Source organism: Pseudophryne corroboree, chromosome 2 (genome assembly GCF_028390025.1).
Source record: "Pseudophryne corroboree isolate aPseCor3 chromosome 2, aPseCor3.hap2, whole genome shotgun sequence".
Classification (NCBI taxonomy): Eukaryota; Metazoa; Chordata; class Amphibia; order Anura; family Myobatrachidae; genus Pseudophryne; species Pseudophryne corroboree.
Window position 1 is genome coordinate 3485460 of NC_086445.1, and position 25445 is coordinate 3510904.

Below are 25445 nucleotides of genomic sequence, written 5' to 3' on the forward strand. Positions count from 1 at the left end.
CCAGGAATACACTGCAGCGTAGCATTTCGTATGCAGATACGGCCGCAGTCACATACAGAATATAGGCATGCTGCATATCATTTTAATCAGCAGAAGCTGCTGGTGCCACTAAGCATACCAAATGCCCTAGGCATTTGCCTAGTTTGCCTATGCCTAAGGCCGGCTCTGCTCCCCGGGAACCTGGATCTCCCCCTATGCCCAGCTCCCAGCCCCCTCTCCTGCCCCTCTCTCATTTGTAATAGACAATAATGAAATAAAACTTACCTGCACCCAGGGGTGGGTGATCGGGGGGCTACTGCTCTGTGACCCGGTCAGCTGATCTGTGCGGTGCGGTGCGGTGAAAGTCCCGGCCGGCATCTCAGCTGACTACACAGATCAGCTGATCGGGTCACAGAGAAGCCGCTCACTGATCACCCACCCCTGAATGGAGGGAAGTTTTATTTTATTTATTTTCTATAATAACTGTCTATATTGCCTGTGATCAGCCGGTGGTCTATCAGATACAGAGAATGACCACAGGGGCCGGCTCCGGGCTCTGATCTGCCTGTCAGTATGCAGGAACAGCAGAGTAGACCAGGGCATCAAGGTGGGAGGCAGTCAGTTTATCGGTTGCCGGGATCCTGGCTGTCAGGAGACCGACTTCGGAATCCTGACATCCGGTGAAATACCGGCGGGTCAGAAATTCCCACTCCTAAGGTCCTAATGCGACCACCAGGCCTGAAGTGTAGTGAGTGCAGGGAGCCCGCGGGGGGAAATGCTGCATTCACTGACGGTATTCCAGCTGTTGGGATCCTTACTGTTGGGAACCCGACAGCCGTGATATCATACTGATCCTATCAAGGGAAGGGGCCAGCACAGAAATCCTCCACTGCCGGATTTACAATGGACTATATGGTGCAAAACTACAAATGGTTCCTGGAACCACAAAGAGGGGCTCTCACAATAATAAAAGAATGACATATATATATATATATATATATATATATATATATATATTAATCTTGGGAATAAAACAACATTACAATCTGGTAACTGGTAAGTTGTCAATTTTTATCTTGGTCATGTCGGCCGTCCCGTTGATTCGTACTCTGAGAGTGAGTGATGTCAGATGGGGGAATTTCCCCAAATTTAGAGGAATTTATCCATTTGCCTGACATGGTCACATCAGATGAGACCACACCGGGCTGGGCTTTCTCTAACATGGTTGCATCAGGTGAGACCACACCAGGCTGGGCTTTCCCTGTCATGGTCACATCAGATGAGAGCACACCAGGCTGGGATTTCCCTGACATGGTCACATCAGATGAGACCACACCAGGCTGGGCTTTCCCTGACATGGTCACATCAGATGTGACCACACCAGGCTGGGCTTTCTCTGACATGGTCGCATCAGGTGAGACCACACCAGGCTGGGCTTTCCCTGACATGGTCGCATCATGCTGGGCTTTCCCTGATATGGTCGAATCAGGTGAGACCACACGAGGCTGGGCTTTCCCTTACAGGCTCACATCAGATGAGACCACACCAGGCTGGGCTTTAGTTGATATGGTCCCATCAGATGAGACCACACCAGGCTGGGCTTTCCCTGACATGGTCCCAACAGATGTGACCACACCAGGCTGGGCTTTACCTAACATGGTCCCATCAGATGTGACCACACCAGGCTGGGCTTTGTCTGACATGGTCCCATCAGATGAGACCACACCAGGCTGGGCTTTATCTGATATGGTTCCATCAGATGAGACCACACCAGGCTGGGCTTTACCTACCATGGTCACATCAGATGTGACCACACCAGGCTGGGCTTTTCCTGACATGTTCACATCAGATGAGAGCACACAAGACTGGGCTTTTACTGACATGGTCCCATCAGATGAGATCACACCAGGCTGAGCTTTCCCTGACATGGTCCCATAAGATGAGAACACACCAGGCTTGGCTTTCCCTGACATGGTCGCATCAGATGAGACCACACCAGGCTGGGCTTTCCCTGACATGGTCGCATCAGATGAGAGCACACCAGGCTGGGCTTTCCCTGACATGGTCACATCAGATGAGACCACACCAGGCTGGGGTATCCCTGACATGGTCACATCAGATGTGACCACACCAGGCTGGGCTTTACCTACCATGGTCGCATCAGGTGAGACCACACCAGGCTGGGCTTTCCCTGATATGGTCGAATCAGATGAGACCACACCAGGCTGGGCTTTCCCTTACAGGCTCACATCAGATGAGACCACACCAGGCTGGGCTTTAGTTGACATGGTCTTATCAGATGAGACCACACCAGGCTGGGCTTTCCCTGACATGGTCCCATCAGATGAGACCACACCAGGCTGGGCTTTACCTAACATGGTCCCATCAGATGTGACCACACCAGGCTGGGCTTTATCTGACATGGTCCCATCAGATGTGACCACACCAGGCTGGGCTTTATCTGATATGGTTCCATCAGATGAGACCACACCAGGCTGGGCTTTACCTAACATGGTCACATCAGATCTGACCACACCAGGCTGGGCTTTTCCTGACATGTTCGCATCAGATGAGAGCACACCAGACTGGGCTTTTACTGACATGGTCCCATCAGATGAGATCACACCAGGCTGAGCTTTCCCTGACATTGTCCCATAAGATGAGAACACACCAGGTTTGGCTTTCCCTGACATGGTCGCATCAGATGAGACCACACCAGGCTGGGCTTTCCCTGACATGGTCGCATCAAATGAGACCACAACAGGCTGGGCTTTCCCTGACATGGTTCCATTAGATGCAACCACACCAGTGTGGGCTTTCCCTGACATGGTTGCATCAGAAGCGACCACACCAGTCTGGGCTTTCTCTGACATGGTCCCATCAGATGAGACCATACCAGGCTGGGCTTTCCCTGACATGCTCACATCAGATGTGACCACTCTAGACTGGGCTTTCCATGACATGGTCGCATCAGATGTGACCACACCAGGCTGGGCTTTCCCTGACATGGTCGCATCAGATGTGACCACAACAGGCTGGGCTTTCCCTGACATGGTCCCATCAGATGAGACCACACCAGGCTGGGCTTTCACTGACATGGTCGCATCAGATGTGACCACAACAGGCTGGGCTTTCCCTGACATGGTCACATCAGATGAGACCACACCAGGCTGGGCTTTCACTGACATGGTCCCATCAGATGAGACCACACCAGGCTGGGCTTTCCATGACATGGTCCCATCAAATGAGACTACACCAGGCTGGGCTTTCCTTGACATGGTCCCATCAGATGAGACCACTCCAGGTTGGGCTTTCCTTGACATGGTCCCATCAGATCAGACCACACCAGGCTGGGCTTTCCCTGACATGGTCGCATCAGATGAGACCACACCAGACTGGGCTTTATCTGACATGGTCGCATCAGATGTGACCACACCAGGCTGGGCTTTCCCTGACATGGTCCCATCAGATGCAAGCTGTCAGACAGTCCACCTTGTGGCTGCAGAAAGAGAAACTTCCTGCAGTTGCCACTCTCAGAGGGACCACAGGTCTCCTTCCCGGTCCTCCTCCCCCCTCCTGGTGATCAGACAGCTCAGTAGTATCCCCACAGTGCTGCAGCAGACGTTAGCAGCCGCTGGAGAAATTTTACAAAACAGAGAGGAGCAGGCACCCGGAAAATGTGAAGTTGTGATGGTCACAATGTTCTGATGGTGATGGTCAATGTTCCGATGTTTATCAACAAATATATTTTTATACAAATCTACTTGCAGTAGGAATACCCCATCTGTACAGAGAGTCAGCAGCTGGGGCTGTTTCATAGCTCGCTAAGACTGAACTCAGTAACCACACACGTCACCACTATCAGACACAGCACAAACATACTCTCATATCTTATTTCCTCTGTCACAATATATTGCAATATAATCACAGAACAACCAAAGATTAGTATTGGGATATAAACATCTGCAGCAAACTCTAATTTTCTCTGTGATTTCTGTTTCTCTTCCTTTCCATCTTTTTAGTTTATTATTGTTTTATTTTTAGCCACTTTTAGTCTCTTTTCTCTCCTCATCTATGATTTCTCTACAGCTCCTCATCTACTGTCATGTCACATCCTGACATCTTCTTCTGCTGTCTCCTCCTCACTGACCACTCTTCTGCTGTCTCCTCCTCAATGATCACTCTTTTGCTGTCTGTTCCTCACTGACCACTCTTCTGCTGTCTCCTCACAGATCACTCTTCTGCTGTCTCCTCCTCACTGACCACTCTTCTGCTGTCTCCTCCTCACAGATCACTCTTCTGCTGTCTCCTCCTCACTGACCACTCTTCTGCTGTCTCCTCCTCACCGACCACTCTTCTGCTGTCTCCTCCTCACTGACCACTCTTCTACTGTCTCCTCCTCACTGAGCACTCTTCTGCTGTCTCCTCCTCACTGACCACTCTTCTGCTGTCTCTTTCTCACTGACCACTCTTCTGCTGTCTCTTTCTCACTGAACACTCTTGTGCTGTCACCTTTTCACTGACCACTCTTGTGATGTCTCCTTCTCATTGACCGCTGTTGTGATGTCTCCTCCTCCTCACTGACCACTCTTCTGCTGACTCATTCTCAGTAACAACTCTTGGGATGTCTTTTCCTCATTGACCTGTCCCCAATCTCACTGATCACTCCTGTTCTGCCTCTTTCTCACTGACCACTTTGGTGGTGTCTCCTCCTCATTGACCACTCATGTACTGTCTCTTCCGCACTGACCACTTTTGTGCTGTCTTCTTTTCAGTGACCACTCTTGTGATGTCTTCTTCTCATTGACCGCTGTTGTGATGTCTCCTCCACACTGACCAATCTTCTGCTGTCTCCTCACTGACCACTCTTCTACTGTCTCCTTCTCACTGATCACTCTTCTACTGTCTCATTCTCACTGACCACTCTTCTGCTGTCTCTTTCTCAATGAACACTCTTGTGCTGTCAACTTTTCACTGACCACTCTTGTGATGTCTCCTTCTCATTGACCGCTGTTGTGATGTCTCCTCCTCACTGACCACTCTTTTGCTGTCTCATTCTCTGTGACCACTCTTGGGATGTCTTTTCCTCATTGACCTGTCCCCAATCTCACTGACCACTCCTGTTCTGCCTCTTTCTCACTGCCCACTCTTGTTCTGTCTCTTTCTCACTGATCACTCCTGTGCTGTCACTTTCTCACTGACCACTTTTGTGGTGTCTCGTCCTCATTGACCACCCATGTACTGTCTCTTCCTCACTGACCACTTTTGTGCTGTCTCCTTTTCACTGACCACTCTTGTGATGTCTCCTCCTCATTGACCACTCTCGTACTGTCTCTTCCCCATTGACCACTTTTGTTATGTCTCCTCTTCACAGACCACTCCTGTGATGTCTCTTCCTCACTGCACACTCTAGTGTTGTCTCTTTCTCAATGACCACTCTTGTGCTGTCTCCTCCTTATTGACCACTCTTGTGTTGTTTCCTCCTCACTGACCACTCCTCTGATGTCTCTTCCTCACTGCACACTCTTGTGCTGTCTCATTCTCAATGACCAATCTTGGGCTGTCTCCTCCTCATTGACTGCTCTCGTGCTGTCTCTCCCCCATTGTCTGCTCTTGTGCTGTCTCTAACCCATTGACTGCTCTTGTTATGTCTCCTCTTCACTAGCCACTCTTGTGCTGTTTCCTCATCACTGACCACTCCTGTGATGTCTCTTCCTCACTGCCCACTCTTTCACAATGACCACTCTTGTGCTGTCTCCTCATCACTGCCCACTCTTGTGCTGTCTCTTTTTCAATGACCACTCTTGTGCTGTCTCCTCCTTATTGACCACTCTTGTGTTGTTTCCTCCTCACTGACCACTCCTCTGATGTCTCTTCCTCACTGCACACTCTTGTGCTGTCTCATTCTCAATGACCAATCTTAGGCTGTCTCCTCCTCATTGACTGCTCTCGTGCTGTCTCTTCCCCATTGTCTGCTCTTGTGCTGTCTCTAACCCATTGACTGCTCTTGTTATGTCTCCTCTTCACTAGCCACTCTTGTGCTGTCTCTTTTTCAATGACCACTCTTGTGCTGTCTCCTCCTTATTGACCACTCTTGTGCTGTCTCCTCATCACTGCCCACTCTTGTGCTGTCTCTTTTTCAATGACCACTCTTGTGCTGTCTCCTCCTAACTGACCACTCTTGTGATGTCTTTTCCTAACTGTACACTCTTGTGCTGTCTCTTTTTCACTGATCACTCCTGTGCTGTCTCTTTTTTACTGACAACTCCTGTGATGTCTCCTCCTCACTGACCACTCTGGTGATGTCTCTTTTTTACTGACCGCTCTTGTTCTGTCTCTTTGTCACTGAAAACTTCTGTGCTGTCTCTTTCTCACTGACCACTTTTGTGATGTCTCCTTCTCATTGACCACTCTTGAGATGTCTCTTAATCACTGACCAGTTTTGTGAAGTCTCTTTTTTACTGACTGCTTTTGTGATGTCTCCTCTTCACTGACTGCTCTTGTTATGTACCCTCCTCATTGACCGCTCTTGTGCTGTCTCCTTCTCCCTGACCACTTTTGTGATGTCTCCTCCTCATTGACCGCTCTTGTGCTGTGTCTTCCCCATTGACTGCTCTTGTGATGTTCCTTCCTCACTGATCACTCCTGTGCTGTCTCTTTCTCACTGACCACTCTTGTGCTGTCTCTTTCTCACTGACCACTCTTGTGCTGTCTCTTTCTCACTGACCACTCCTTTGCTGTCTCTTCCTCCCTGACCTCTCTTCTGCTGTCTCTTCCTCCCTGACCTCTCTTGTGCTGTCTCTTTCTCATGGACTAGTTTTGTTCTGTCTCTTTCTCATGGACTAGTCTTGTGATGTCTCTTTCTAGTTTTGTGCAGTCTCTTTCTCATGGTCCACTCTTCTGCTGTCTCTTCCTCCCTGACCTCTCTTGTGCTGTCTCTCTTTTCATTACTTCTCATTCATTTACAGGTTGATGTTCTGAACTCCTGGGTAACAAGTAATATTAAGAAGAAAGAATGTGTGACTTTTATCCCACAGGCAGCAGATGAAGGGTAATAAACACATGAATATTTCCACAGTAAAATGAATATGGGAACATATAACATGCGGTATCTCTGTGTGTCGATGTATTCCTGTGACACGTTCTCTGCTAAGGATCATCTAAGGACACCCATAGAGTGGGAACAGAACCTGTGGTGAGCGCAGTGAGCAACCAAGCCCGCTGCATGGCAAGCACAGCTAGCTCGCAAGTGGCTGCGTCGCGCTCACCCCCCCCCCCCCCCTCACTGGCAATCTAAAGACCGGGATCCTGGTGTTGGTATTGTGACCGGCAGTATGCCAAATGCCAGTCACCCAACCCAACCTAATGGCATGGCGCACTGCATACTTATCACAGCCCCGCTACAGCACAACTCTATACACAGCAAAACTATAGCAGGATACATCTGTATGTAGGCGTAAGTGTTCTAGCCAAACGCCTTTAAAATCATGGAGTGTGTGGATTATCTGCTCATACTTCCTATGGATTATCCCGATGACTTCATCCTCCCTGTGTGTGGACATATGTATGGTCAGTGTGGCATGGCAGGAAATCAGGCTCTTCCTCTGGCAGAATAATTGCACAGTGTGTAGCTGTAGTGTTTCAGTTGCACAGTCCTGGAGAATGGAGTGTCTGTGGCTGTAACCTCTGACCTGTAATGATCACCAGGAAACATGTCACCCTGTCACTTTATCTCACACAGAATGACCTGCGGCTGCGGCCAAACCAGAGAGTTACACATCCAGGAACCCGCAGATCCTGATGTGTCTCCAGGATCCATGTGGGACCCTCAGACATGTGTCACAGAATTCCCTAGTGATTGCCATGGAGATATGACCTTCACAGGAACCAGCAGGACATGGGCACAGGTGAGGGCAGGGTTCTGAGGGTCTATCTGGGCGCTGTGTGGTGTCTGACACAGTTATTGTGGTCTATGAGGCTGATTCAGAGATGTTTTTGTAATTCGGTGATTATCGTCTAACTGCGCATGCGATGGGCTTACGCCAGCGGCCGCAGAGAGGATTTATTTGCAAAGTGATTGACAGTCAGGGACCATTTGGGGGCGGTAACAGTGAATGGTGGCAACAATGCAGGTGTGTTATGACTGTACTATGGGAGGAGTCTCAGCCTGTGCCTGCAATCCCGTATACAGTAACAGCAACTCCGGCGTCTCTCTTCCCGCGTCCACGCTGCGCAGCCACAGGGCTCCTGAGAAGTTTATTAATTACTTTCTGCAGCTGATATTGAGTCTTTGTACGCAGCCGCTGCTGGCTGCGTCATTTGCGTATTGTCTCACAGTATCTGAGAACACATTAGAGTATGACTCTGAATCAGGCCTCATGATCACAGAGCCAGTAATGGGGCATCACCCCTATGAATGAGGCTCATGGTATAGACTATTCCTATCTGTCTTACTTACTACAGTGTATAAGTAACTCTCTGTACTGTGTTCCTCTACAGTATGTGCGGGCATCATGCGACACTGCACCCAATGTATTGTATGACCTCATGATACAACAATGGGATCTCAGTGCACCCAGGCTTCTCATATCAGTGATTGGAGGGTCCAAGAATTTCAGCATCAGCCCAAGACTGAAAACTCAGTTCAGCCGGGGCCTTGTGAGAGCAGCAGAGAGCACAGGTAAGGAGGCTCCACGTATCACTAAGCCCCCTATGCTTTTCCCTGCCAGCCCTGTCCTCCTACTCTGACCATTTCTCTCCCACGTACTTTCCATAATGCTTTGGACAGGATAAGGTCCTTTATTTCCAGAGCATAGAAACTCCCTGACAAGACAAGGAATGGATTGCTGAGGCTGATCAGACCTACAGTATAACAGGAGCTACTCATCTGCTGGTCAGAGTCTCACCATCCCGTGGTCTATGAAACCCTCACACAATGATAGCTGATAATTGTAGAGGAAGCTCTGAGCTGCAGGAGCTGATCCACCTCTTGTATCCTCAGTTACTACACATATAGGGACACCCTCAGTCCTTGGTGAAGCTCAGCATCCATTCATGGATTATAATGATGACTATTGGGCTGTAACCCAGGTTATATATAGCTGCTGGGGCCCAGAGCTGTACTCAGAGAATATTCTTAGAGGAATAATGTTCCTGTAAGAGCTGAAACCTTCTGAAGGACTGTTGGCCATCTGTAGCAGTGACTCTGAGACTGGCACCTTGGTTACTAGTACTGTTATATACAGGCAGTGTCGGACTGGGGCATGTAGGGCCCACCGTGGGAATGCAGTGGTAGGGGCCGATGTTAGGGGTGTGGCCAGTCTGCAGAGGGGGTGTGGCCTTCCACCTCATGGGTTTGACTAACCACTAGAGCAGGGGTGGGGAACCTCAGGCCCGCGGGCCGTATAAGGCCCACAAAGCCACTTGATCCGGCCCTCCCAGGCTCACCTAACCAAGGGAGATGCCGAGTGCCCGCTGAGATTTTGTTACTAGCAGGCGCCCGGCTTCTTCCCCTCAGCAGCTCACTCCTGAGCTCTGGCTTACGGCTCTGGCAGTGTGCGTGTGTGCATGTGCGGTGCTATGGGAGAGATGTCATGACGTCTCTCCCATAGTTCTGAGGAGCGGGCAGCCAGGCAGAGGGCAAGGGTCCGGAAGCAGGAGCGGGGATGGTGAGTATTGTGTTTTTTCTTTCTTTTAATGTGTGTGTGTGTGTGTGTGTGTGTGTGTGTGTGTAAGCGGTGCTACTAGGGGACATATCTAATGGGGGCATATCTACTGGGGGCAGGCTAATTTTTAAGTTGTTAATTTTTGTATGGCCCCCGAAGGTTTTTTTTAAATAAATATCCAAATGGCCCTTGGTAGAAAAAAGGTTCCCCACCCCTGCATTAGATAGTGCAACGTCTGGGCCCCTTCATAAATATATACAGTAAATTCAGCTGCTGCATGCATGATAATGTACCAGATTAATAACAGCAATGCTCTGTAGAAAATACACCATAGTCCAGTATAAAGTAACATATGTATAATGTATAATTCAAGTGCACAGTCTGGAACCTGATCCTTAGAGCAAAAGGTGGGCCCCCAGGCAGTAGGGCCCACCGGTGGTTTCCCCTGTACCCCTGTGGGCCAGTCCAAGCCTGTATACAGGATTTAGAAGGCTATACTTTAGTATTACTGCCTTACAGCACTGAGGTCAGGAGTCCAGTTACTGGTCATGGCTCATCATGTATGTTCTTCCCATGTTTGTGAGAGTTTCCTGCCAGTGCTCTGGTTTTATTCGGCCAGGAACTCATATGAATATCATCAGGGCTGATTTAAGCATTTGGGGGCGGGGGAACACTTAAGACAGGGGGGCCTGGAGGAAGGGGAGTTACAGTATCTATTAGATTGTGTATACCTCCCAACATGACTCTTTCCAGGAGGGACAAAATACCTGTGTTGACCTATTTAATTGATAAGAAAGGTTTTTCATCACAGGTGATTGCAGTCATAAATTAAGAGAGAATTCCAAGTAGAGATCATTTTGTCCTCCTCTGGAATGGGTCATGTTGGAAGGTATTGATTGTTTATATTACATTTAAACCAATGCTATATATTCGATTTAAACTTATAGTGTAATAATGCCAGGGTACTGTTTATAGCGCCACCTAATTGACAGACAAGTATTATATAATGTTTTCTTGTAGTGTTACACACTGGGACAGGACTCAGGAGGATTCTCTGTGTGTCTTTCTCTAGACACAAATGCCCTCATTAGATAAGAGGTTGCACGGGACCCAGACACCCAGACAGGGAGGAGGAGAAGCTGGGATCCCTGGGTCACTTACAGCTCTCTTCCCCCTCCTATCTCTCCTCTAGTCGGAAAGCTCCATTGGTAGCTCGTGAAACCTGTTACTCCTGTGCATTGCATACTGTCCTACTCACAGTAGTTCTGTTGCTGCACAAGAGAGAGTGCAAGTGATGTCAATATGCTCTGGCCAGGAGACCCCTGACAGAGGGGGGCCCGAGGTACAGTATCCCCTGTCCCCCAACCTAATCTGGCTAAGAATGTCACATATTCTCTGTATAGTGTGACATATATTTGTGGCACTATAGACAGAAGTGATAATAATTGTGGATGTGTACAGCGGTTGGTGGAGGTTACCTTCTTTCCAGAAACCCAGTGCAGACAGATCTCAGGAAGAGTCAACCTAACTTGTTCTCCATTCTTCATTACCAGATCCGGCAGGGTCTCCAGGCCCAAGTTCCAGGACGTTGTTACTTAGCTTTCTATTGACCTCCTCCTGCATTGTTTGTATGTTTCTGTTCCACACTCATCATTATCACACTGTCCTGCACACACACATGCTGTTATTCTCTTTGATCTTGAAACAAGGGATGTACATGTGTACAGCGGTTGGCGGAAGTGTCCATCTTGCCAACCAGCCTCTGCATCCAGGTGGCCATGTTATTTCCTCAGTGCTGCGTTAGTGCTGACGCAGTAAGGAGACGCTGATCACAGCTCCAGTGTCCTGTCCTCTCTCATGCAGCAATCTACAATAATAATAATAATAATAACAACAACAGGAAAAGTCCTCATAGTGCATAATAACCTTCCATCTTCTGGCACTGACACCCGTGCATGTTTCTCCATACAGGGGCCTGGATCATTACCGGAGGTTCTCATGCTGGGGTGATGAAGTATGTGGGAGAGGCTGTGCGGGATTTCAGTGGAAGCCAACAAGATGTTGTCCTGATCGGCATCACCTCCTGGGGCACCGTCCATAACAGGAAATACCTGCTCAGCGCAGCGGTAATATCCCAGAATCCTTTGCAGCACTGTACAACTCTGTATTTCTCTATCCCAAAGCTCCCTGCCAGCGCTGTCATCCAAATAGTCTCCATTGTGAAGTCTCTCCTCCTGTGTATGTCTTCACTATACAGTATTTATTTCCATCCACTATTATTATTTTATTTTTCAAAGTTTCTTATATAGAGCAACAAATTCCATTGTGCTTTACAATTGGAAACAACAGTGCTAAAACAAAACTGGGTAATAACAAAACAACATAAAGGTAGGAAGGCCCTGCTCACAAGCTTACAATCTATAGGGAAATAGGCATTGGTACAAAAGTATAGGTGCTACCTGTTACATAATGGTCCAACAGATTGCAAAGGTTCTTGGTGGGCTGCATGATATGGTCACCCGGCAATGGTGGCCTGGGGTCAGGAGGGTATGAAAATGAAGACAGATAATATGTGGAGGATATGTGTGGACTGTACATTGGAGATGTAATTGGATGGGAAAGTTTATGAAGGTTATGTGGGTGGTTCCGGAATTACACAAGCTTTACTGAAGAGGTGAGATTTCAGGGAACACTTGAAGATTTGGAAACTAGATGAGAGTCTTATTGTATGTGGAAGGGCAATTGTGAATGGGTGCGAATAATTAGCGTGGATGAGAGATGTCAGAATGGAATGTAGTGGTGAGAGCTTATGTTTGGGAAGACCAGTTAGGAGACTATTGCAATAATCAATGTAGGAGATAATGAGAGCATGGATTAGATTTTTTGCAGTGTCTTGTGTAAGGTATGATAGTATTTTATATACTGTATGTTTTTTTAGATGACTGTAACATGACTTTGAGACAGATTTAATATGGGGAACGAAGGATAGATCAGAGTCAAGGATGACAACTAGGCAGCGTGCTTATAGTGTTGATTGTTGAGTTCTCACCAGTGATATAGACATCAGGTTGGTAGCTACAATTGGTTGTTGAAAATAACAATACTGTTTTGGAAATATTAAACTTGAGGTGGTGAGATGACATCCAAGCTGAAATAGCATAATGGTATTCAGTGACATGGCCCAATACAGACGATGACAAAGCAGAGGAGGATAGCTATATTTGAGTATGATCCGCATACAGATAATACGGAAATCCAAAGAAACTGACTAGTTTGCCAAGAGATGTGGAATAGATTGAGAAAAGCAGAGGACCTAAGACTGAGCCTTTGTGATACTCCAACTGATAGATATAGCGAAGAGGAGGTGGATTCAGAGAAGCGGACACTGAATGAGCAATAAGATAGGTATGATGAGAACCAAGAAAGGGCTGTGCCCTGAAGACCTAGGGATAGTAGTGTGCCATGGTTGAGCTCTAGGCCTACGTGGAGTGTGATGATTATCTAGAGCCACTTCATCAAGGGCTATATCAAGACTGTGGTTCAGGTGTGATACAGCCATCTCAGGAGAAATAAAAGCAAAAATTGGTGCAGAGAGGAGGAAAGGTCTTGAAAATTAGCCAACTAATTAATTAATATTTCTGCAGGTTTGAGGTCAATTGAAGGACTTCAGTGACATTGAGTTTGAAATAATGGAGGAGAGCGAACAGGTGACAAGGTTGTAATCTGAGAAAAGGAAAGGAGTGTTCATGAAACTTAGCATAGTCTGGTAAATACAAGCTCAAAACAGTGGCCCTCCTGATGAGTAGAGGATTCAGTACATTACGAGAGGTCTAGAGAGGAGGTTAGAGAGAGGAGTTTGGAGGCATGAACAGCAGATTTTGGACTATAAATAGCAATATTGAAATCACATGTTGATCGTGGAGATGTAAGAGGATAAGAAGTGAGGGAGACAGGCAGAATAATCTTCCAGAAATTGTTTGGGTTTCCCAGGTGGGCTATACATAGCTGCAACATGCAGAGAGAAAGGGGTGTAAATTCTGATGTGAATGTGAGTGATGGAACCTGTGCTAGAACTGTGTATGTGAAAGATCAGGATAGTACTATTCCAACTTCACCTACTTTAATGTCACCAGGCCTGGAGGTGTGTGTGAAGTGGAGACCACTGTGTGACAGTGCTGCAGGGGAGGCCATGTCTGACTGTGTGAGCCATGTTCCTGTTATGCTAGTAGGTTGAAGTTGTTAGATATGAAGAGGTTATGGATGGATGTTAATTGACTGGATTTCTATATTGCTGCAAATTAGGTGAATGTAAGTGGAGGAAGTGGTTGGGGACTGGGTTTGGTGAAATGTTAAGATAAAAAAGAGAAAAAGAAAGACTCTGTGCTGGGACACTCTTATATGAAAAATTAATAGACAATAAAATTTAACCTTTATTATGAATCATGTAAAATTTAGTGTGACAATCAAGACGTAGTATTCAAAATGAAAATATGACAGTGATAATTAATAAACAGTAGATACTGCCTAGGTGAAGAATTATTCAGTATAATAACTGGAGTAGACTCGCATATGTCTACTAACCATAAGTAGATGACTAAATTCTCCCAAAGTGGTATCCCGTGTATTGATCTTAGCACCAGTAGGATCAGTGGTTTGTTGCCTAATTTGGTGTTAATCCACCTTCTGTATAAATATCTAACAGTGGTGCCACCATAGGCATGTTGATGCAGCAGGTTAGACAAGAGTGTATAGCCTGCTAGGTAAATAGTGAAATTTATTAATAGGCTATTGAATAAACAGTGAGAAAGTAGTACTTGAGCCAAAAGAAGATGTTAAGTTTGAGGAGAGGATTTATATGTTCTCAAATGGAACCTTTTAACTGTATTATTTTCTATATCGAAAGAAGAGAAGAAAGAAGAGTAAGGGAATGTTCCTACTGCTTTCCAGACAAGTTTACTGCACTTGTTCCAGAAGGAACATTCCCTTTCTCTTCTCTTTTCTCTTCTTTCGATATAGAAAATAATACTGTTAAAAGGATCCATTTGAGAACATATAAGTCCTCTCCTCAAACTTAACATCTTCTTTTGGCTCAAGTACTACTTTCTCACTGTTTATTCAATAGCCTATTAATAAATTTCACTATTTACCTAGCAGGCTATACACTCTTGTCTAAACTGCTGCATCAACATGCCTATGGTGGCACCACTGTTAGATATCTATACAGAAGGTGGATTAACACCAAATTAGGCAACAAACCACTGATCCTACTGGTGCTAAGATCAATACACGGGATACCACTTTGGGAGAATTTAGCCATCTACTTATGGTTAGTAGACATATGCGAGGCTACTCCTGTTATTATACTGAATAATTCTTCACCCAGGCAGTATCTACTGTTTATTAATTATCACTGTCATATTTTAATTTTGAATACTATGTCTTGATTGTCACACTATATTTTAGATGATTCATAATAAAGGTTACATTTTATTGTCTGTTAATTTTTCATATAAGAGTGCCCCAGCACAGAGTCTTTCTTTTTCTCTTTTTTATTTTCGCATGTAAACCCACTGACTCAGGGAGCACCACCGACAGTATATTTACACATTGTGTTATATTTTCCAAAGTCAGTCTCAGACACTATACCAGTAAATAAAGGTTTCTGTCTGATAACATTTACCAGTGTGGAACAATTCCTTTTTCTTTTGCATTTGGTGAAATGTCACTAGCTAATTAAAGCAGGAAAGATAGATAAATATACTTGTATGAGTTTTGTGATATTTTGTTTGTTATGGTGACAGGTTGTAGCTGTTATTGTTAATGTTTAAAAATAAGTAAAAAGCTCATGAGTGTTATTAAGAGTAAATAATTGAGTTGGCAATGTGTACAGAAGGGTGAGTTGGAGGGAGAGTGAAGGAAGTAATTACTTTGGAGAAAATATCATGGAGTGAAATACAGAAAAGCAATTTGTGGTACAATGGTGTATTTGAAAGAAACCCAAGGTTATTTAGGCTTAGAAAGTAATAATGTTGCATTTGTTAAAGTTAAAAGTTCAAATACCTGTTTACTGATGTTGTTCAGCTGTTAATTTGCAAACACTTAGGGGTAAATTTGCTAAGCACTGTGCTCATTCGAGTTTGCAAACACAGTTGTATTTTCCATTTTGGTAATTTACTAAATACAAAACATGGCAGTGTTTGCTCAAATAGAACTGAAAAATACAGTTGAACAGACATGTATGAACAAATACACCATTGGGCAAACTCGGAAGGGCTTTCCATAGGCACCACTACATCACAGAAATTTACAAAGATTAATTTCTGCAATCACAACCGTGAATCATCTTTTCATATAGACATCCCCTTGAGCGGGTGTAGTATGGTTTGCTGGCGGCCGGGCTCCCGGCGACCAGCATACCGGCGCCGGGAGCCCGACCGCCAGCATACCGACAGTGTGGTGAGCACAAAGGAGCCCCTTGCGGGCACGGTGTTTAGAGAAGGCTGCATGGATCAGTAAGAACCGTGCAGCCTTTCTCTGTGTAAAAGTTAAAGAGTTAATATACAAAATAAAAAAACTGTGTGGGGTCCTCCCTCCTAAGCATAACCAGCCTCAGGTTTTTTGAGCCAGTCCTGGTTCTAAAAATACAGGGGGGAAATTATGTGAGGTCCCCCTGTATTTAAATAACCAGCACAAGGCTCATAATCTGATCCTGGCTCCAAAAATATGGGGAAAAATGATGTAGGGGTTCCCCATGTTTTTAAAACCAGCACTAGGCTCTACTAGCCAAGTGTCATGGATGCAATTGGTTGTGTACTCAGACTAAATGTAGATACTGGGTTATGTAGTTCCTACTCATACGGTAATTGGACAGAGATACTGCATATACGGGACAGTACTATTGTAGCTTCACATGATGGTTGCTGGGATGCAAAGTAGTACCGGCTACACAGGATTGATGTGACACAACCAACTATTCAGATTTAGATGCTGGGATGCAGAGCAGCATTAGCTCTTCTGGATTGCTGGGTTACCACAAGCTGCTTAGACTTATATGCTGGTATGTTGAGCAGTACCAGCTATGTAGGAACGTATGTGGCAGCTGACACTGGGATGGCACCAGCAAAACAAGAACAGCTGCTGCAGCTTTACACTGGGATTTCACCAGTTACATAGAAGCCAACTAGCGCTTTGTAGAGATCATGCAGATAGTCCCTAGATAAATTCAGTCAGGAAGATACAAAGTAACTTTCTCCAGCTCTGGAGACAACAAAGCAATGGCAATTTGTGAATGCTCTGGATCCTTCCTTTATACCCCTGGCTGTCTGTGGATAGGCTGGGAGTATCATGTGATCACAGACTAGCTTTCAGTTGGTGTGTGGCCAATCACCTGATCCAAACTGTCATGGTTGTGTCCATCTCTGATTCTGGCATGGAGGTGACTTTGTAAATGCAAAGAGAATGGGTATCACCAAAGGACTGGAAGCAATAAATTCACATGAATTCTGCAGTTCAGGTCTAGCATTTCCAGCTGGACTATAACTGCTGTAATCAGGAGTCTGCAGACTTCACAGACAGAGAAACTTTCAGGAGCACAATCAGTCAGCAGCTAGCAATACAGACACATTCTGCAGCTTGTATGCAGATGAGACCTCTCAGGACATTCTGGAAGACTGCAGGGCAGATGGCAGAGGTAAGTCACAAACCTAAGTAGTTGGGATTGTAACATCAAGGAGGTAATGCTAAAGCTGAGGGACACATTTATACTAGTCCATGTGGCAGTAGTATTACCCTACCTGAACTAGTCAGCCCTGGATGGGGTTCCCTGGGGGAGTGGGCACCCCCCAATAAAGGGGTCCCCCCTCCAGGGCATCCAAGGGCAGGGCTGGGGGCTATGCCCTCCACCTCTGGGCTGTGGATGGCAAGTTCATAGCATTTCAGTTCAAATGTAAGAATTATTAATGTGTTTTACTTGTGGAACTACAGGTCCCAGCAAGCCTCCCTGTATGCTGGTACTGGAGAACCACAAGTACTAGCATGTGGGGTATTAAACACAAAACACAGACACCATACACAGTACAAGTTTAGTAAAACACCCTTGCACACTCACTATCACCCTGACATACATACACAGGATATGAAGTTTGGGAAATACGACCGTTTAGAGAGGGAAAGGCACTGTTGGATGAGAGCATACATTTGAAATGGAGGAAGTCCACCTTACAGCGTGATTTACTCCATTGACGCTCAGCAGTGCATGAACACTTTTGCAGGTATCTAGTGCATTTGGATTGCCAGAGTTGAGGTGCAGATCTGTGATGGTGAATAGTGAATGCTGGAGTCAAGATCAGAAGTATGGAAGGCATTGTGTGGGGCAGTGGCATGTTCAGAGCAGGAGAGAGAGAATAGGAGAGAGCTGTGTGTCGACTAGGAAGGATAAGTATGTGGTGTTGATAGACTTAATGTTCTGCTTAGAGTTTGTAGCCTTAGAAGGCAGAGATGGAGAAGGAGAGAGGGAAAGGTTAAAAAGGTTAAAGGAAAGAAGGTGATGGTCTGAGAGGAGGAATGGAGAATTGTTGTAATCTGCAACATCACACCAGAGGGTGAAGACCAGATCAAGTAAATGTCCATTCACATGGGAGGATGAGGAGGTCCATTGGAAGAGACCAATCAATGATGTGCGGGTAAGGAGTTTAGAGGCAGAGGATTCTGTGTAATTGTTGATTGGGAAACTGAAGTCACCTAGTATAATGAAGGGAAGATCTGAAGAGAGGAAGTAAGGGAACCAGTTCTCAAGGAATGTCAGGAGGTGCAGTAAATAACAGTTACTCTAAGGTGAACAGGCTGGAAGAGGCATATAACATGAATCTGAAATGTAGAGGATGGTTCTAATGGTTGGGTTGGTGGGAGTAACTGGAGGATAGAAGGACCCCAACACCATTTCCATGGCAACCCATAGGCCAGGGGGTTGAGAAGAATGCGATGCCTCCAAAAGGAGAGCAGCAGAAGAAGTGGTAGCAGAGACTGTCATTGATGGTTAGGAGATTCAGATAGCTGGAGATGTAGAGGTCATACTGGGGTACCGTTTATTTCAGACAGATCTGGCATTCCAGAGGGAACGGGAGAGATGTGAATGAGATTGGCAAGGTAGTTGCAGTGTTTAAATTAGATTCATTTGGAGGGCAGAGATGATGAGCGTGTAGAGATGTTGGTGGTTCCTAGGAAGAGAAACTGTAGGTGGTGGCGATGGAGGACATTTGGTGTTATGTGGATGGAGATCAGGTTAGATGACAGGGAGAGGAGGGAGAGAGCAGGGCTTAGTGGTGGAGTAGTAGGACCATGGTGAATGAGAAGTCAATGAGAGTGGTGTAATGGGAGAGGAGGGAAAGGGTAGCAGATGGGTTGAAGGTAGAAAGGAGGGTAGAGAGGGGGAGGTGGAGGAGACAGGGGGGACAGAGGCAGGAACAAGGGGCAGAATAGAGAATTAGATGCTATAGACGCCAGTTGCGTAACTTCACCCAGATGCCGAGAGGCAACACAGATTTTGCCCCCCCCTTCATGGCAACTTGCAAAATGAATGACACGTCCATGACATTCCTATGAAAATGAGTTGTATCATGTGACTCAGTAACCCATTACCTCCTAACCTGTTATCGCTCACGTTTGCCCATGGATGCAGACCAATGTGACTTTAGACTGCCAATTTGACGCATGCGCAGAGGGAATACGGTCATTAGGTCAACCACTATTGGTCGAAATGCATTAGGTCAACATGGTAACTAGGTTGACATGGTCATTAGGTCGACATGAACAAGGTTGACATGGAAAAATGTCGACATGAGTTTTTTGCATATTTTTATTTTCATTTTTTTAACTTTTCCATACTTTACGATCCATGTGGACTACAATTGAGAACGGTAATCTGTGCCGAATGCAGCGGTAGCGGAACGAGGCACCTTGCCCAAAGCATGGCGAGTGAAGTGAGCCATGTGAGAGGACACGGTGCACTAATTGGGGTTATCGGTCACTTTATGACGGAAACGACACCAAAAAAACAAAAAAAACTTCATGTTGCCCCTTTTCCATGTCAACCTTGTTCATGTCGACCTAGTGACCATGTTGACCTAATGACTGTGGACCTAAGTGTGGTCGAACTAATGACCCATAACCGCGCAGAGTGAAATCTCAGAAAATACAGAGTATGCAGTAGAATAAAAATTGCTCATTCCATCTACTGTCTGTGTGATTGTCAGACAAAACACAGAGCATTTTAGTGACTGCCAGAGACTACAGAGAGCACTTTAGTGACCCCCAGACAATACTGAAAGCATTTTAGTGACTGTCATCTACCAATGAAAGCTTTTTCATGACTGTCAGACAATACATGAAGCATTTTAGTGACCACCATATAATACAGATGACATTGCAGTGATTGCCAGATAATAGAGAGAACATTGTAGTGATCGACATAAATACAGAGACCATCAGTGCTTAACATATACGGGGTAATTCTGAGTTGATCGCAGCAGGAATTTTGTTAGCAATTGGGCAAAACCATGTGCACTGCAGGGGAGGCAGATATAACATGTGCAGAAAGAGATAGATTTGGGTGGGTTATTTTGTTTCTGTGCAGGGTAAATACTGGCTGCTTTATTTTTACACTGCAATTTAGATTGCAGATTGAACACACCACACCAAAATCTAACTCTCTCTGCACATGTTACATCTGCCTCCCCTGCAGTGCACATGGTTTTGCCCAACTGGTAACAAAGTTCCTGCTGCGATCAACTCAGAATTACCCTCATAATGCAGAGCATTCCAGTGCCCACCATATAACACAGAGAGGGTCACAGTGACTGCCATATAATGCAGTGTCACAACCCAATACAGAACTGCCTGCCGACACACCCACCAAGTCTGCGTCTGGGAGTTCTGCCTGTTGTTACAGATACATATACTGGATGCACATATGTACACATGAGAAGGGCACACATATGTACACCAGGGAGGGATGCACAGATGTACACCAGGGAAGGGCGCACAGATGTACACCAGGGAAGGGCGCACAGATGTACACCAGGGAGGGACGCACAGATGTACATCAGGGAAGGGAGCACACAGATGTACACCAGGGAAGGGTGCACATATTTACACCAGGGAAGGGTGCACAGATGTATACCAGGGAAGGGTGCACATATTTACACCAGGGAAGGGTGCACAGATGTATACCAGGGAAGGGTGCCCAGATTTACACCAGGGAGGGATGAACATAAGTACACCAGGGAGCACAGTGCTTAAAGTGGTCCTAGAGAGGTGGTGGAACTCACCCCCCCACCCCCCGCCACCACGGCTGTAAAATAAAGGGATTGCGCGCGCAGCAGAAAAGGGGCATGGTCTCAAAAAGAAAGGGGCGTGGTCACCCAATAGTATCCCCAATTCAAATTATGCCGCACGGTAGCACATTCTTATTAACATTACACCATACATTCATGCCCCTTATACACAAAGCCCACAGTAGTAGCACCCCAAATACACAATGCCCACAGCAATAGTGCCCCTTATACAATGCCCTCAGTAGTGTGCCCCTTATGTCCCCAGGAGTGATGCCCCTTTATAAAGTTTCCCCTATGCAATGCCCTCATTAGCAGTGCCCCCAGTAGTAATGCCCTAGTGATAATGCCCCATGTAGTGTTGTCCCCAGTATTAATGCCACCGTAGTTATGCCCCCAGTCAGTAGTTATGCCCCCTGTAGTTATTCCCCAGTAGATTTGCCCCCAGTAGTTATGTTCCCTGTAGTTGTGCCCAGTCAGTAGTTATGCCCCTAGTCAGGAGATATGCCCCTTGTAGTTATACCCCCTGTAGATTTGCCCCCAAGTCAGATGTTATGCCCCCTGTAGTTGTACCCCAGTAGATGTGACCCAGTAGTTGTACCCCCAGCAGTTGTGCCCCCAGTAGATGTGACCCCAGTAGATGTGACCCCAGCAGATGTGCCCCCAGCAATTGTGCCCCCAGTAGTTGTGCCCCCAGCAGATGTGCCCCCAGCCATTATGCCCCCAGTAGATGTGTCCCCAGCCATTATGCCCCCAGTAGATGTGTCCCCAGCCATTATGCCCCCAGTAGATGTCCCCCAGCCATTGTGCCCCCAGTAGATGTCCCCCAGCCATTGTGCCCCCAGTAGATGTCCCCCAGCCATTATGCCCCCAGTAGATGTCCCCCAGCCATTGTGCCCCCAGTAGATGTGTCCCCAGCCATTGTGCCCCTGTAGCGCCGCTTACACACATACGAAAAAACTAAAACAAAAAAACACTATACTCACCAGCCTCGCTCCTGCTTCCGGACCGCTGCTGCCCTCCGCCTGGCCGCCCGCTCTTCGGATCTATGGGAGAGACGACATGACGTTTCTCCCATAGCGCCGCCCAGCCGCACACAGGCCCTCATTCCGAGTTGTTCCCTCGCTAGCTGCTTTTAGCAGCATTGCACACGCTAGGCCGCCGCCCTCTGGGAGTGTATCTTAGCTTAGCAGAATAGCGAACGAAAGGATAGCAGAATTGCTATTACATATTTCTTTGCAGTTTCTGGGTAGCTCCAGACCTACTCCTAGATTGCGATCAGCTCGGTCCGTTTAGTTCCTGGTTTGACGTCACAAACACACCCTGCGTTCGTCCTGCCACTCCCCCATTTCTCCAGACACTTCCGCGTTTTTCCCTGACACGCCTGCGTTTTTTAGCACACTCCCGGAAAATGTTGAGTTGCCGCCCAGAAACGTCCCTTTCCTGTCAATCATTTACCGATCAGCAGTGCGACTGAAAAGCGCTGCAGGATCCACAGCAAATCTGCTAAGTTTTTAGTTAAATAACTAAGCGCATGTGCCCTGCGTGCCTTGCGCATGCGAATTTAGCAACAAATCGCAGCATAGCGAAAATCGGCAACGAGCGAACAACTCGGAATGAGGGCCACTGCCTGAGCCGGAAGCCGGAGCTCAGGAGTGAGCACCAGTCTGCAGTGGCCACTGAGAGGAAGAAGCCGAGCGCCCACTGGTAACAAAATCTCAGTGGGCACCCTACTTCTCCCTGGGTTAGGTGAGCCGGCTCCAAATGGAACTGATGGAACGCAGTTCCGCCCCGTTCCGGCTCACTTTAATCTCTGGACGCGCAGATGTACACCAGGGAAGGTCACACAAATGTACACCAGGGAGGTATGCACAGATGTACACTAGAGAAGGGTGCACAGATGTAAACTAGAGAAGGGTGCACAGATGTACACTAGAGAAGGGTGCACAGATGTACACTAGAGAAGGGTGCACAGATGTATACCAGGAAAGGGCTCACAGCTGAACATGAGGGATTGGTGCACAGATGTACTCCAGGGAGGGGCACACAGATGTACACCAGGGTATGTCGCACAGATGTACACCAGGGAATGTTGCACATATGTACACAAGGGAAGGACACCCAGATGTACAGTATACCATGGAGGGGCTCACAGATGTACACCAGTGAGGAGTGCACAGGGGTTACACCAGGGAGGGGATCACAGATGTACAGCAGGGAAGGGTGCATCGCAGTACACCAGGGAGGGGCGCACAGATGTACACCATGGAGAAGTGGACAGATGTACACCATGGAGAAGTGGACAGATGTACACCAGGGAAGGGGCACAAATGTATACCAGGGAGGGATGTATATGTGTACACTAGGGAGAGGCGCACAGATGTACACCAGGGAAGGGCGCACAGATGTATGCCAGGGCGCACAGACGTACACTAGGGATAGGTGCTCAGATGTACAGCAGGGAGGGGCGCACAGATGTATACGATGGAGGGGCGCACAAATGTATACGAGGGAGGGGCGCACAGATGTATACGAGGGAGGGGCGCACAGATGTATACGAGGGAGGGGCGCACAGATGTATACGAGGGAGGGGCGCACAGATGTATACTAGGACGGGACGTACAGATGTACACCAGGGTGTGGCTTTGTAGCAATATTTGCATAAAGTTGCAGATGGGTAATTGCCAGTAGATGCATATACGGATGCGGCTGCGTTGGATTCAATATGTCATGTTCATTACTAACGTATGCTATGTCGTGTGGACAGATAGTAACGTTACCAGTACTAACAGGCGCATTACAGAACGCACATCACCCGCACGTCACATGCAGCTTATTCTTGCTGATATAAAATGATAAAGTTTTTTACTCATTCAGTGAATAATAATTATTATACATCTTGATTACACTAAGTCCACTTCAGTAGCCTATAGGGCAAGATGGCAATAGGGAGAAGGCAGCTGGGGACCCCTGGACCTTGTTGAGGAATCTAATATTATATTATATTCTTATATTAATGTCTGGGGTGCCAATTATTGAAAAGTGGGCTCTGCAATAATAATATATCTATATTTTATAATTTACGTTTATCATCTATATATCTGCAAATATGTCAGTCTTACAATGTAGGTGGCTGGTACATACAGTATATACAGTTCTCATACATATGAATTATGAAATTATGATTCCAAAGTCAGTTCAAACATGGAATTCACAGCTCTTATATCATCTGATTGTTTATTTACAGGTAAATCAAATCATACAGAATATGATATACACAGTAGAGATATATGTACTAATAATATTTATATTTATGCTTCCTTAATCATAGACCATAAAAACAACATTAAACAGTTTAACAAACTAACAATTACTGACATAGATTTTATGCTCACAAGTACATAGTTACCATCTTGAGGTCCTTCCCTCTGTCTGACCATGTTTCCATTCTTGTCTGCATCTTCCTCTGTGCTTCTGGTCTCCTTCCTCTCCTGACTCCAACTAACTTTCTGACTGAACTCATCTACATTTATACAATTTCAAGCAGGCATATTCTTATTGTAACTGATAACTGCCAGTGTTGTAAAACATGTCCAATTGTTCTGCCCCAAGGTGGCAAACAGCTAGGACATGTAGTCTGGGGTCATAACATTTGCTACTACTGTTACGTTCCTGGTGCTCAGAACAAGAGAGATGTTGTGTAGTGAGTCCAGAGCACCAGGACGTGACGCTGAAATAAGGTGTGGTTTGGAAATAGCCCCTAGCAGCCTACCTCTATTGTTTCACCCGTGTGGTCAGTTCACGCCTGCGTGACTATGGTTTCTTGGGCCCACGGCAGCCGCGTTTGAAGGGCGGATTAGGTCTGCCCAACTCCGATGCCCCCAGGTCTTAGAGTGAGACAAGGCGTGAACCGAGACAGGATAATAACAAGGGGACCTCTAACTAAAGCAAACAGAAGGCTAGGGGCTACTAACAACCCTAAAACTAAATACATGTGCGGCACGCCGCCAAAGGAAAAGAACAACAAAGGAAATGCTGTCCACACGCCGACACTATACTGTTGTGTACCGGCGGTGACAGCATATGCAGAACCCTCTGCAAAACACCAGTAACAGATATAACAAAGGAATACAGCGGCCTAGGCCGATGGACGCGACAAAGCCGCTACTCACAGAACCGGTACAAATACTGGAAAACGGACAGGAACCCCCAATGTAGCCGACACAGGCTCTCAGAACCGGAGGACAGGCAGAATCCCGAACGACAGACCGGTGGACACCAAGAAGCCAGATACTCGACCAGGCACAGACAAAGCCACAGGACTTCTAGACAGGAACGCTTCACAGCAGGACATGGGATCAGACACTGGATCAGACACTGGATCAGACACTGGATCAGACACTGGATCAGACACTGGATCAGACACGGGATCAGACACGGGATCAGACACGGGATCAGACACGGTATCAGACAC

At 46.6% G+C, this 25445-nt stretch overlaps 1 protein-coding gene across 1 annotated transcript in view; it reads left to right on the forward strand.

Annotated features, from left to right (window-relative positions):
* Window positions 1-3120: 3120 nt before the first annotated feature.
* LOC135051255 (transient receptor potential cation channel subfamily M member 2-like) overlaps window positions 3121-25445 on the forward strand; it is a 195941-nt gene continuing 173616 nt past the window's right edge. The window contains exons 1-5 of the mRNA XM_063957338.1: window positions 3121-3450; window positions 6948-7030; window positions 7721-7886; window positions 8479-8659; window positions 11616-11770. Of these exons, the coding sequence (XP_063813408.1) occupies window positions 3121-3450; window positions 6948-7030; window positions 7721-7886; window positions 8479-8659; window positions 11616-11770 (915 nt within the window). The remainder of the gene's footprint in view (window positions 3451-6947; window positions 7031-7720; window positions 7887-8478; window positions 8660-11615; window positions 11771-25445) is intronic.